The 13259-nt window shown below is 46.8% G+C and overlaps 1 protein-coding gene across 2 annotated transcripts; it reads left to right on the top strand.

Moving 5' to 3' along the window:
- The first annotated feature begins 257 nt into the window (after window positions 1–257).
- Window positions 258–13241, top strand: ero1b (endoplasmic reticulum oxidoreductase 1 beta). Of its 2 annotated transcripts, none has more exons than XM_023836271.2 (16): window positions 258–835; window positions 2941–3060; window positions 4439–4522; window positions 4780–4821; window positions 5949–6031; window positions 6505–6578; window positions 6930–7050; window positions 7138–7184; window positions 7349–7360; window positions 7455–7481; window positions 7641–7733; window positions 7808–8054; window positions 8177–8246; window positions 8493–8579; window positions 10089–10222; window positions 10684–13241. In XM_023836271.2, exons 1-16 carry the CDS (start codon window positions 665–667, stop codon window positions 10742–10744), a joined length of 1473 nt encoding a protein of 490 aa, XP_023692039.1. In that variant the 5' UTR covers window positions 258–664; the 3' UTR covers window positions 10745–13241. The 2 variants fall into 2 exon arrangements, with proteins under 2 accessions (XP_023692039.1, XP_023692040.1); XM_023836272.2 differs by lacking the exon at window positions 258–835 and adding an exon at window positions 1641–1917.
- The last annotated feature ends 18 nt before the right edge of the window (window positions 13242–13259 follow it).

The following is a 13259-nucleotide window of genomic DNA, read 5'->3' as shown; positions in this document are numbered from 1 at the left end:
ACAATTTACATAATTACACATAATAACCAATACAAAGCATTTACTTTCATTTAATTGGTGGAATTACCTATTATTTTTAATCGTTAGTGGAACTGGTGGGAAAGCAAGTTTTCGTGTGTTTCGGTGTGTCTCTTATATTTGACATTTTAATCAATATCTCAAAACACTGCGGTACTGCCGGTAGATTACGGATGGTTTCCTTCTGCACTCTTTATCAATACAGCCCCTCCCACCCCGATTTGGTGGCTCGCTGCTCCGCGCGCCGGCCACCAGCAGCCGAGAGGCTCGCGAGCGGCGCCGTGTTACCGCGAGGTTTTCCGAGAGCAGTTTGCGCCTCCCGTTGTCCTCGCGCCGATCGGTCCCCAAGTCAGAAAACTCTCTCCGCTTCGGAATCGCGCACTTCTTTTTTGATATTTTCCTCACAGGCTTTAACACGGCCACTCCGCCGCATTACGGTTTACCGGGAAGAAGGCGTAGTACATGGGCACGTCTATCACGTCTGCCACGTTTGTCAAGGAGCTCTAAAAGCTATGGAATTGTAAGTGTGGATCGTATTTTCTTGTCATCTGCGGAGGCAGACAGCCCTCTTAAAAAAGTACACCGACTCGTACTGCAGACTGACCGTTTTTTTTTCTCAATTGGACTTCTATATTTAGGATTCGTTATGATCAGAGCCACTGTACAGCGCGGTGCGCCGTTTGTTTTGCTGTGGCTGTTTGTCGGGAACTCTGTTTTTGCTTGGCTGGGTAACGACAACGTCAAGTCCAAGAAGCAGAAAAACGGACAGTCCGACTACGAGGCCACCGGAAGCCAAGACCAAAACTGCTTTTGCCACGTAAGTACGGCAAAACCCGCCGGCAGATGCCTTTTCTGAATGAGGATTCTCGTGTACTTGGCCGCAAAACCGATTGATACCTTTACTTTTCTGGCACTTTCTACTGTCGCCCCGAAATCGCGTCATATAAGCGCGCCCACATGGTGTCGCATCTGTGGTATCGGTGTTTTATTACAGCTAATTTATAAAGACTAGATACGTTTCCTCGTTTAACCAGCATTACCAGAAATTGCTACATATCTCGTTTCCCACCAGAAATCATCTACTCACTCGTGTTCTTTTTCCGACATGTTATTGTAATATGGCCACAAAGAATAAGAATCTCTGGTAATGGTGCTCTTGAAATCGATTAAATGAAGAGCATACTTGACAGACATGTCGTTTGAAGCTGGGATAAATAAACCTTGCTTTTAAAACTCACGCAGAATCTTTGAAGACATTAGTTCACCATTTATATAATTTAACGTACAATGTTAATACAGAGAACTGAATCAGAAGGCCAGTTTTAAATTTTAATATATCATAAATTATTTGTCGTCTGTCATAATTTCAACATAATTGTAACCCAGAACCCCATTTACTATAACCGCGTGGTCTTACTGGATTGGATAAGGAGTGAACCGCCGACGGGATTTACGGGACTTGTAGTCTTTTTGGTTGAAGCGTACGCTGACTTCCCAGGTTAAACGAACAACTGATGACTACAGTCCTCGCAAAATATGTGGGCGGAGCCTGGAATGGAAAGCTCTTTGTAATCAGTTTTTTGTTTGGGGGCGGGGTTTAGGTGGCACCCCGGAGCTGAAATTGACAGATCAGGCGGCCAACTGTTGGACTCGAAGTGCAGTTACACTTACCTGCTTTAAAAAGCGCTGTCATTTCTGTGCCACGCTAAGTTCATAGCATAGGCGTTACCTTTGTTGCCATATGTTTCAAAGCCAGAGTTATTTAAGCTTTTCCGCCTGGGACAGTTATACTTGCGGACTTAAGTAGAAACTACGACGAACGGGATGTTTAGAGTGTTCAGCAACCTGTTTATGGCGTCCTGTCTTTCTCTTTACTTTGTTGGACAATTGCATTCCGAGGTTAGTGTTTATATTACAGTACATTTTGTATACGATCCTGCTTGCAATATCTTAGCTTTGTTTTGGAAGAGGTGTAGTTTAACCTCTGATCAATTCGCATGTTTTATATAGAGATCCGCAAAATCATAATAGTTTTGGTCTTCCTGGTTTGATGACGTTCGGTCTCCGTTAGATGAAGAATGGGGGACTCTCACAATGTGGATCCTGCGGTCTGCCCGGTTGATTGAGCAAGGCTTAAATAATAAATGTAGGAAGACAGTTCAGATGCCAGTCTGGAGAACAGTGAGAGCTCGGACTGATTAGTCACACACAAACAAGAGTGCTCCAAGCTATACGCCTGAATGTAAAAGTGAGAAGAGGACAGCACTCATAACTGGCATTTTAAAAATTGTTATGTTTCCTGTGCGAGAACTTGGTCAGTGTTGGCAGGCAGTCACTTTATTGTTGAAAGTAGCATGGTTCAGTGTTTGTTACAACCAGTGTGTAGGCGGTAAGTCTTAAACCTTTTGTATTCTGCTTTTTGTCACCAGCTTGTGCCATATGGGACTGCACATTACCTCTCTATCTTTGCTGTATGAAGTACTAACCTGTATTGAGGTGTATGTAAACAAAAATGGCAAAGCTGTTTATTGTGATTGGGTTTTTTTTAGTGCTCAGTCTAGGACTGAGCGTTGCAGTGGTGCAGAATTGGGGAGAAAGGAGGAAATGATGGTGTTTTCCTGTCTTTTGTGTGTGATAGATTTTTATTTTTTTGTGAAGTTTGTGATCTTCATTGGTTGAAACCATTTGCTTACTATTTGCCTAAAATGCAAAATTTAGCAGTTTTTCCCCTGATGTTTTAGCCTATGCAGTTTCAGGACTTATGTCGCCACACGGTGCAGAATGCTTTCATGTTCATATATCGGTCTGCTTCCTCCATCTTAGTCCTTCCGTCTTGCTTTCTGTTTCACTGCATAACTGCCTCACTGCAGCAGTGAGGGTCTCTTAGCTTTGTGTGTTGACTCTGCACTCTGTCCCTCTTAGCTGACTGGCATCCTGGATGACTGCTTCTGTGACGTGGAGAGCATCGACATCTTCAACAACTTCAAGATCTACCCAAGCATCCGCAAGCTAACAGAGAGAGACTACTTCAGATATTACAAAGTAAGCGTGTCCCTCTGGCCATATTAAAGCTGGCATGAGCCGCAAAATGCCTCGGGCTAAATTTAGATCGTAAATCATTCATCATTTCCTGTCATGTAAAAATCTGAACATTAGGTTCATTAGATAAAGGTCAAGGAACTGAGCTTTCATGTAACCTTCCTTTGGGTTAAAAACCAGAAACTCAGGTGATCTTCACAGTTTATATACTGTGAAACGTAGAATAAATTAAAAAATGTGGTGGATTTGGCAGTTTCCACCCTTTTCTAGCAATAAGAGTATTAAGATGTTTAACCTGTTTTATACGACTGTCAGAACCTGCTGAGTGAAAGGATTGTGAATTTATTTTAAAGTAAGCTCTGCTTGACAAAGTAAGGGGGTAGCGGGGTTTGGCAGCTGTTAGCACCCAGCTGGAGTTCATACAGTGTCTGAAACCTCTGTGCACATTTTGCATGGCCCCCTGTGAGCGCTGTTACTAAATGGGACAGTGATCCTGAAGGGTTATCATGACACATTCAGCCTGATTGTCATTCCCTTCCATTTAGAGTTCAGGCATACAGCACGTACCTTGTACAGCTAAGACCTACAATGTCATGGTGGTACTGTTGTTCAGATAAATATGGAACTGCTTCTCTAGGGTACTTCCCAGGGGGAAGGTTGTTTTTAAAAAAAAAAAAAAAAAAAAACCTCTCTAGAGACACTTGTTTGCATGGGCTTTGCTTTGCTTCATCGTTATAAAGCAGTGTTTTTGAAATGGGTATAAATAGGTACTTTTTCTACTGTTTAAATTGTTGAATTGGCTAGTACCCCCCCCCCCCTCCGACGCCAAAGAACCTGTCGGTAAACTTCCGAATATTGTAGGAAGGCCTCTTGTGAGAGCACGCTCTAGTTACAGTGAACTGGTTTCACCAGAGGCTTGACTGAATGAACATGTGCTGCTTATCAGATGCAAGGCAACGTATGACATGGTTTGATAGTTTTTACTATCAATTTTTGGTACCGGGTTCCCATACACTGGTATTTTTACAAATCAGCCGCAGAAGCTACCGGAAGACATCGTTTTGTCAGCATAGTTTGTAGCTAAGGACCGGGTGACTGTCCCTCTTTTGGTCAGATGGATACCATGATGTCATTGTGTCACGGTGCTGTTCAGCCATCATCATATACAATAAAAGATCAGGAACAGACTGCAAGGGTCATGTAGACCCACCAGTGGTGACAGGTATTCCTAGCCTTGTAATGGAGAAAGGAAGACGTGTGTCGAAGGTGTCAAGCTAATTGGCTGATGTAGATGAGTGGCCTTTAGCTCCAGCCCCCACTGACGTGAGATGCCTTTGACAGTGAATAGCAACACGGCTAACTGCTATATTTCTCTTCCCAGGTAAACCTTAAGCGGCCCTGTCCGTTTTGGCCTGATGACAGCCAGTGCTCCATTAAGGACTGCCAGGTGGAGCCTTGTCCAGAGGTCAGGCTTCGCAGTGGATGGGGCAGGGTCTCATTTTGATGTACATACAAATCTGGTATCTCACTTGTCCTTCAACAAATAGACCAATGGGGTTGTCTTTCTACAGTTAGTTGATGTCTGTTTTTTCATTAACAAGCAGTGTTCAGCACTGGTGTGACAATTTGAATGAAACCTTAAGTTACTCTGGCTTTCAGTATGAAGTTTGGAGGGTCCATTATTTCCATTTTACCCATTGTACTGTGTGCTTTTCTTTACAGAGCAAGGTTCCAGTGGGAATTAAAGCAGGCAACTACAACAAGGTAAGCCTACCTGCTAAATAAGCTTGGACAGCTTGTGCATGTACGTTATCACTCGAGTAAAGATGTGTGCCCGATTTAGTGTGAGCTCTGAAGTCTAAAGCCTTAAAATCCTTTTTGAATGTGTCGATAAGTGTTTCAGACGCATATAAAAGGGATGAAAAGCCTGTCATTTTATGTGGGGTCGTCATAACATAGACAGGCTGTTCCCTCGACAATGCTCTTCTTGGGCTGAAAAGATGACGTATTGAGGTCTCCTGTCAGAGGAGAAGGCCAGCTGTATTCAGTCGGCAGTCAGCTTTCGTTTGTCTTGATAGCGAGCTTGTTTTGAGCTGCTGAACTTTCCTGTCAGACTCTGGATACTGTACTTGTAGCGAGTGAAACTGTAGCGAGAGATGAGTGTATGTATGACTTCATTGAGCCCTCCCTCCGTGCTGTCGCTCTAATCTTACAGCTAGTGTTTCCTGCCCAGTTTCCTGCTTCATGTGGCCATCTATGTCTGGATCAACACTTTAGGCACAGTTATTTTGATTGTTTTGGAGCTCCTCTAAGCTCTTGGGGATTATGAAGAGCCCTCACCGTATGGACAGAGCAGGCGGGGGGGGGGGTGTTTGCTCAGTCACAAACCTCCCGTCAGTTGGGACCTGTGTGTTTTGCCAGATAGGCTCCCTCCGCCTGACTTGGCACCGCATGGTTGTCCAACAGCAAACCTTTAGGGCACCTAAGGTGACTGCAAGGTTATTGGCCACCTTCTCCTTGCGTCCCCCGTCTAATCTCACTTAAAAGATTTGATATCAGCCATGCTCTTCCTGTGGCCTTGCGGGTTCCCGTTCTGTCACTTTTTTTGGGTTCCCACTTGCTGTGAAATACTGATGAGACAAGAGATTGTATCTCTGAAACTAGAGTCTGTGCAGTGGGGGTGGGGCCCATATCCCTCCTCGCTTTCTACCTGTTACTGGGATAGTAGCCCCTGAACACACGTGCAGGTCAACCTGTGGTAGTGGACCCTTCAGGTCCCCTCTATGACCCTTGATAGGTTTAGGCTGACGGCCGTAATGTAAGGCATGTTCTCAGCAGCGCCCTCTAGTGTTGTCACAGAGCAATAAAACGTTTTTCTCCCTCTGCTGAAGTATTCCCAGGCATCCAACACACGGTCAGACGTAGAGGAGTGCGAGCATGCCCACGAGCTGGGGGCCATCAACAGCACACTCAGGTAAGGAAAACTGCTGGCCGGCCTCTCCGACAGCGGGCCTCGCTTTGCAGTCATTATTTAGTGACTGTAATCTGACCCCAGGGCTGTGGTTCTCTTCTTTTGGCTCCGGGGGAGAGTTCGCTGCTTATTTAAACCTGACCGCACCCTTCATGAACAAGGCTTCATCAGAGTGTTAGACACAAGTGCCCTTCATTCTGCGAGTGTTACGGGTGTGTTTGTGCAAGCGAAAAGTGATGCTTAGTTTGGTCAGTAATCACTGCTAAATAAGTAACATTTTATATTTAATTGGTATCATACCTTTTCACTGAACATTTACTCATTCGTGCTGTGAGTTTGACACTTGTTTTAAGGGTTATATTGTCATGAATAAGACAATATTGGCACGTGATTAATATCTGCAGATTCCTTAATGTTTGTGATCCCTTGGACCCGCTGTGGATGGAATAATATAATTGTCCCATCTGCCTCTCCAGTAATCAGAGCAGGGAGGCGTTTGAGGACTGGGCCCGGCACGACGACGCCCAGGACCACTTCTGCGAGCTGGATGGTGCGTCACGTTTCCACGGCTGCCGTAACCACGACGTCTGTCGCTCTACAGAGCAAGAGCAGCCTGGCTACAGTTTAATCAGTCCCGGGGGGGAGGGTCACTGGGAACCTTAAATCAGTTGTAGGAAGCACAGGGCCGGGGGACGCACTCACACCACATACACACCTGCAGTCACACGCCAGACTGCTGGAGGAGTCCCTCCACATACTCAGGTGCAGGAGTCCCACCCGCCAGGCCACCAGCTCCACTTCCAGTACACATTCTCAAACACGTGTCATTTCCTTTCTCCCCGTGAGAGTCACTAGCCTGATGGAAGCGCTGGCCGCTCATGACACGCCTCCCTGTCCCCAGATGAGACGTCCCCAGACGCCCAGTACGTGGACCTGCTTCTGAACCCCGAGCGTTACACCGGCTACAAAGGCCCCTCAGCCTGGAGGGTTTGGAACAGCATCTATGAGGAGAACTGCTTCAAGTGAGAGGCCTGGCTGTTACTGACTGCCTCGCTGAGTACCGCCAGAGCGCCTCGTGAGCTCACACGTGCCTTCTGCCTCCCCCGCAGGCCCAGATCAGTGTACCGGCCCCTGAACCCGCTGGTCCCTAGTCGCGGTAAGCTGAGTATAGCGGTGCCATCTGCTGGCCACACCTCATGCCCTTTATTGTCAGCAATTGCGTCTCCTTAGTTTTTCATAATTATTCAGCAGTTTAAGTTTAAAAAAAATTAGTTTGTAACACCCACTTTCTCTATCCTTGTCTTTTATGTCTTATTTTAGGAGATGATGATGGTAAGTCCAGTTTTTTAAGTACGTAGATCACTTGTTTATAAAATAGAATACATTTCTTCATTTATAATTTATAATTGCTGTTTTATTCACACAGGTGAAGGTTTTTACAACTGGTTGGAAGGTAATTAGTTTTTTTATAAGGGGGTGTGTCACGTGTGTCTGTGTGTCCCCCCAGTCTTGCTGTAGTGCTGCCACCCTCCCTGTCTGGCCCCCAGTTTGCTGGTAGTGTTAAGTGGGTTGTAGTCAGACATGCCCAGTGACCCCCCCATGCACCCTGCAGGCCTCTGCCTGGAGAAGAGAGTGTTCTACCGCCTGATCTCTGGCCTCCACAGCAGCATCAACATCCACCTGTGTGCAGAGTACCTGCTAGAAGGTGAGTGGGCCTGCCGATGGGCTGTGCGCATGGGGGAACGCTGCCAGTCCTCATGCCGACGCCCTCGCCCGCAGAGCCCTGGAGCAAGGCCCACTGGGGCGCCAACGTGCGTGAGTTCCGGCGCCGCTTTGACCCGGCTGAGACCAAGGGCGAGGGCACGCGCCGCCTGAAGAACCTCTACTTCCTGTACCTGATCGAGCTACGGGCGCTCTCCAAGGTGGCACCATACTTTGAGCGCTCCATCATCAACCTGTACACCGGCAATGTGCAGGAGGATGGCCAGACCAAGGAGCTGTTGCTGCAGATCTTCAACGAGATCAGGTGTGGGCCCCGTCCCCAGCCAGTCGGGCCGCAGTTGCGTCTTCATGACCCGTATTGTTCTCTGCCTGTTCTCTGCCTGTTCTCTGCGTCCTCATGACCCGTCCTGTTCTCTGTGTCCTCAGAGCTTTCCCCATGCACTTTGATGAGAAGTCCATGTTTGCAGGACACAAGCTGGAGGCCAAGACTTTAAAGGTGAGCCGTCTCCTTGTCGAAATCCTGACAGTAAATGAACAGATCAAGGAAGACCCAACATTTGTTTGGCTAATTGCATTTTTATTAATTACATTAATAGAAGCTTTTAGGTCCCGGCTGACATTTACTTAGCTGGTTTATCATCAGCACCCTCCAGAGTTGTACCCATAATGCCTTACTTCCACGCCGCCTCTTGTCAGCTCTGGTCGGCATGGCAACTCGAACCTTTCCCTCTGTCGGTTTCAGGAGGAATTCAGGCTCCACTTTAAGAACATCTCCCGCATAATGGACTGCGTGGGTTGCAATAAGTGCCGAGTGTGGGGTAAACTGCAGGTACGCGACCCCCCCACCTCCCCCCCCACTCCCTCCAGCAAGCTCTGCCCTCTGACTTCCTTCCTGCTGGTCTGTGTCCCCTGAGTGCTGGTGACAGCCAATGCTGCCTTTTGATCTGTAACTACATGTGTCCCTTTGGCTTGGGAGGTATTGATCTCATGAACATCCCCATCCCAGGTGCTAGTCTGGGAATGAAGAATAATAATAATAAATATCAATATGTACTACTACTGCTGCCTGAAATTTTACAGATTATCCTTGGAATTATTATGAATTAAAAGGTTTTTATATGTAGTATTGAAATTATTTCCCAGATGTGTTTGGAAGTTCTTTTTTCCCCTTTTGCAATTATTAACAAATATATAAAATTGCAGCCAATTGATTCTTGGAGTCCCACTGGTAAGTGGGAGAACGACAGCATAGCTCTTGCATAGGTGTCACCGCAGCCCAGCTTTGGTAGGTCTGAAAAGCATTTGATGCCACAGTACAGTCATACAGTGAAGCTCGCAGGTAGGAAGTTGATTGGTTCAGTACAGATGAGGTCAAGGCGCAAGTGTGAGGTCGCTAAGCCGGCAGTTTCCCGTTAGCATGATCCATGTGGGCAGTGGCTGAGTACAGCCCAGTGGTGTGTCATTACAGGTTAATGTGGTTTGTTGACTTAACAAATGAAGCAGACCAGGCTGGATTTATTTGATTTTTCCTCCGTGAACAAACACGGACAGGGTTGAAACAAACCCCCTAGGTTAAAGGGTAGCATAGCTTCCCCATTCCCTGTGTAAACCTCCATTGAGAAATGCAGGGTTTTTCATTCACAAAATATATTCCAGAACTAGCTATGGCTTTTATTATTTTAATGACTGAAAAAAACAGAACATACTGGTGATTGGTCAGATTTCTCCAACCGCAGTTAAAACTGTGGACTGTATTGTTTCTGTTTTGCAGTATTTACTGTAAACCGTTGCTTTCCTGTGGAGAGCTTCATCTCTCCATGTTGTGAGGCGATTGACACCCGCTCTGCCCGACTCTGAGATGGACCCGCTGGCTAAATGCTGCAGCACCTTGGCCTTACGGTTCCTTTAGGAGCAGAGCGAAGCTTCCACACTTTAGCACGCGGAGCGTGTTACCGGAGACTCAGAGTTTCCCAGCTTCCCTGGGATTAGTACTGATGCGCTGATAGCATTCATATTTCAGGGAAATAAGCTGAGCTACAGAGGAGCAGATCTAGGCTAAAGCTTTTGGGAAAACCTTTGATCTCTGTAGCATTTTTCATTATCAGAGTCTGAGTGTTTCCAGAGCAGCTGAAATGAGTAAAATCCTTACAGTCCATAGACTGCCTTAAAATATGAAATGTAAGGACTTTTACCAAGTTATTTTACGTAAGATTATTTTCCGTGACATTATTTTAATTTCTAATATAAACATAATGAGGATGTTTGGTCCCTGGTGTGGTTTTTAGTTGTTTTGATGTCCTAAGTGAATAACCCCTCCCATCTTCTGTGTCTCCCCCAGACTCAGGGGCTGGGCACCGCCCTCAAGATCTTATTCTCGGAGAAGGAAATTCAGAACCTACAGGAAAACAGTCCATCGAAGGGGTTCCAGCTGACACGACAGGAGATTGTAGCCTTGCTGAATGCGTTTGGAAGGTGTGCTTCACTTTCTCATAGCCCCTGCATGGAGACAGCGCCCCCCTGTGGTGGCCTGAGAGTAGTGGCACATGTCCCTTAGTAATGAGCCATTAGTTTTGTTTGTCATTACAGCAGTCTATGAAGGCCTTTGGCCTAAACTAAATTTTCCCTCCCTTTGTCTTGATGACCCCCCCCCAAAGCTGCAAGCTGTTTTTACAATTCCTAGAATTTTCTACAGGGCCTTTTTTTTCTCCAAGCTGTACCAAATTGTTTGTAAAACAGCAGGCAGCCACTAGAGGGAGCCTATCACACCCACAGATTCCACAGAGACAGTACTTTAAATTTCAGATGAGCCCTTTACAGGAAGTATTGTCAAATTCCAGCCTGTTTCACGCTCATTTTTTAGGAAGTCGTGTTTAGCTTATATTATGCATCAGGTTTTCCATAGGTAACTGTTTTCCTCTTCCTCCTTCCTACAGGCTCTCCACAAGTATCAAAGAGCTGCATAATTTCCGAACTCTGCTTAAGGACCAGAGGTAACAAACATGCCTAGCCACCAGGTGGCAGCAGCCAGAGGACACTGCAATAGTCTTATCTTCCCAAGAGTAAGGCCACCATTTCAGGGACTAACAGGATCAGTTCCAGAAAGTCTTATCCCCTCCGCGCCCCTCCCCCCGCAGCCCCATGGGAACCTCGATTACTGTGGAGACAGGTGAGGTTCTTGGCTTTGGGCCATCTTCGCTATCAGTCATTCCCCGCTTGCTCTTAAGAGATTCCTGCTCTGTTCTTTTTCTCTGTCTGCTGGAGAGATGTAGGTGAGAGTGAGGGTATCACCCCCTCGTTCCGGACAGTGGACTCCAGACTTTTTTGCTGATATTGGCTGCCGTCCACTGCGGTTTGCTCATTTCCTCAAAGCAGTCCTGTTCTCTGTCTCTGCAGGCGCATGTAAATGCCAGTTATAGATATGAAATTCCAAATAGGATCAAATTTAATTTCAGCCATCTCGCGTTGCGTCGAAACTTGATTTAAACGTCGAGTGTGTCGTCTTTTACTTTATTGGGGCCGATGATAAATGTTGATTATTCGATATATTTTTTTGTTTTTACATTGTTTTTGCACCGATATTTATTCTGAGCAATAACAGTAAATTAATTTTGTGTGTCTGTGGTCCCAAACTTAAGCAACTCAAACAAGCATGGATCTGGTGTAGTACAGCCAGATCCCTTTACGGTGTTCACTGGATGGGTTGGGCTCTTTTGTCACTGAGACCAGGTGCAGAGATGGATGTTTTTTACGGAGTGGACACACTCGCTTAGCTAGAGCCTGTAGCTACACCTGGTGAAGGCAGCAAAACGGTTGCCACGGCGTTTGTGGCAGCTTCTGCCATCGCTTCTCCAAAGGCAGCTATTCTCTGGCATTCGGAGTAGGTCAGCAATGGCCAGTTTCAATGTCTGTCTCGGGGTCCCATAGTGCCACTCTAACGATATTTGCAGGAAGTGGTTTGTGGGGTAAGTTTTTCAGGACCTGTAGGATCTGGGAAGCTTTGTGCTCCTTGTAGCTTTGTGTTTAGTGTATTCAGCACAGCATCTGGGGTTTAGTCATCGGCTTGAAGGTGGGGGAACTCGTATCTAGAGAACAAGACAGGAGCTGAAGCTTTCACTTATCTGGCCCACATACACAATAGAGAACGCTAGTCCCTGACCTGCGGAAGCAGCCAGTTCACTGCTGATGCATTATTGTACCGCACACAACGTGCAGGCCCTGTGTCCGGATATGGAGGCTTGGCGGCTGGTCACTCTTCAGAGCAGGCTGTGTAACAGGCTGGGTTTGTGAAGGTGTAACTCAAAGCAGCTTCAATTCCTTTCATCTGCTTCTGTGTCAAAGCCCCAGCTTTTACTGTTCCCTCAGGATTGTTTTTCATTTTTAGAGTCCTGCTCAGTTAGAAACCTGGACGATGTATAAAAAACTGATTTATCCATAGAATTCTGGACTCGTACAGTTAAATCCTAGAGAAGTCTGCTTGATCCGTGTCTCCCCAGTAGGGTGTAATGATACCCCGGCTGGGGCGTCTCCTTGCGGCCTTGTGGCTGAACCCCCAGCTGGCACCTTTCTTGGTTGAACGTTTATAGCGGAAAAAGAGTGAAGTAGACAGCTTTGTCGAATCTGCTAAGCCAGTGATCCCCGTGCCCCACCTGGTTCATGAAGCGTGAGAGCACATTGTCTGTCTTCGTTAATCGGCATGGCCCCTTCCTGGAGAACCCAGACGCTTATCATATTTGCTTTTGTTGATGGTGTTGACTTCCGGCGTTTTGAGCGCGTGGGCTGGCCGCCCATTCAGTCGATTAGATGCATCTTGTGTAGAGGTTGATGTTTTATTCATGCACACTTAAGATTCTGTGCATGGTGAAGCACCACATTCTCTACATGGTAAGTGTCCCTTTCGCCCCTCAAAGCTGCTTCCGGGCAACTGAAGTTTGTCCCGGTTCCAAGACTCCCGCCCCCAACCCCCCAGTTCAGAATGATAGTGTTAAGTGAAGTCTACTCGAGACCGTCAGAAGTGACCAAAGAGCCCTCCCCCCTCCCCCCTCGTCCTCCGCCGTGCTGTGCCACACATCCTGTCCAGCCACTCCCCCCCCCCCCAGAGATGAAGGAAATGGCAGCCGTGAGCAGGAGAGTGCAAGGAAGCCGTGTGCCACCCCCCGCCGCTGCACACTCTCCCACCGCCACGCGCCAACCTCGCCACGCAGCACGGCGTGCCACACGCTGCACATCCTGCCTTACGTCTGCGACTCTACGAGCCACCATAAGCTTGCCTACTATGGCGAATCGGATGGTCAGATCTCGCCGCCTGCTGTCTCTGCTCTACAGTGTTCTGCCCCTTTGCTTTTTTACGCGCTCTGTGAACTTTTGAGATCTTGTACCATTTGTAAAAGAAAGGAAGATCTTTTAACTATGTATAGCTGCACCTCTGTTGTCTGTACGTACTGAGTGTATTTATTTGAATGGAGGAATAAATATTTCTGGTTGTCATTCCAAATTCAGTGTCTTTCTATCC

This window comes from Paramormyrops kingsleyae, chromosome 20 (assembly GCF_048594095.1).
Source record: "Paramormyrops kingsleyae isolate MSU_618 chromosome 20, PKINGS_0.4, whole genome shotgun sequence".
Taxonomy (NCBI): domain Eukaryota; kingdom Metazoa; phylum Chordata; class Actinopteri; order Osteoglossiformes; family Mormyridae; genus Paramormyrops; species Paramormyrops kingsleyae.
This window is presented reverse-complemented; position numbering and strand designations above follow the sequence as displayed.

Coding starts and splice junctions, on each gene's coding strand:
- ero1b (XM_023836271.2), top strand. CDS start 665: ATGATCAGAGCCACTGTACAGCGCGGTGCGCCGTTTGTTTTGCTGTGG. Junction 6,032..6,504: donor GCCATCAACAGCACACTCAG/GTAAGGAAAACT, acceptor CTGCCTCTCCAG/TAATCAGAGCAGGGAGGCGT. Junction 10,223..10,683: donor TTGCTGAATGCGTTTGGAAG/GTGTGCTTCACT, acceptor TCCTTCCTACAG/GCTCTCCACAAGTATCAAAG.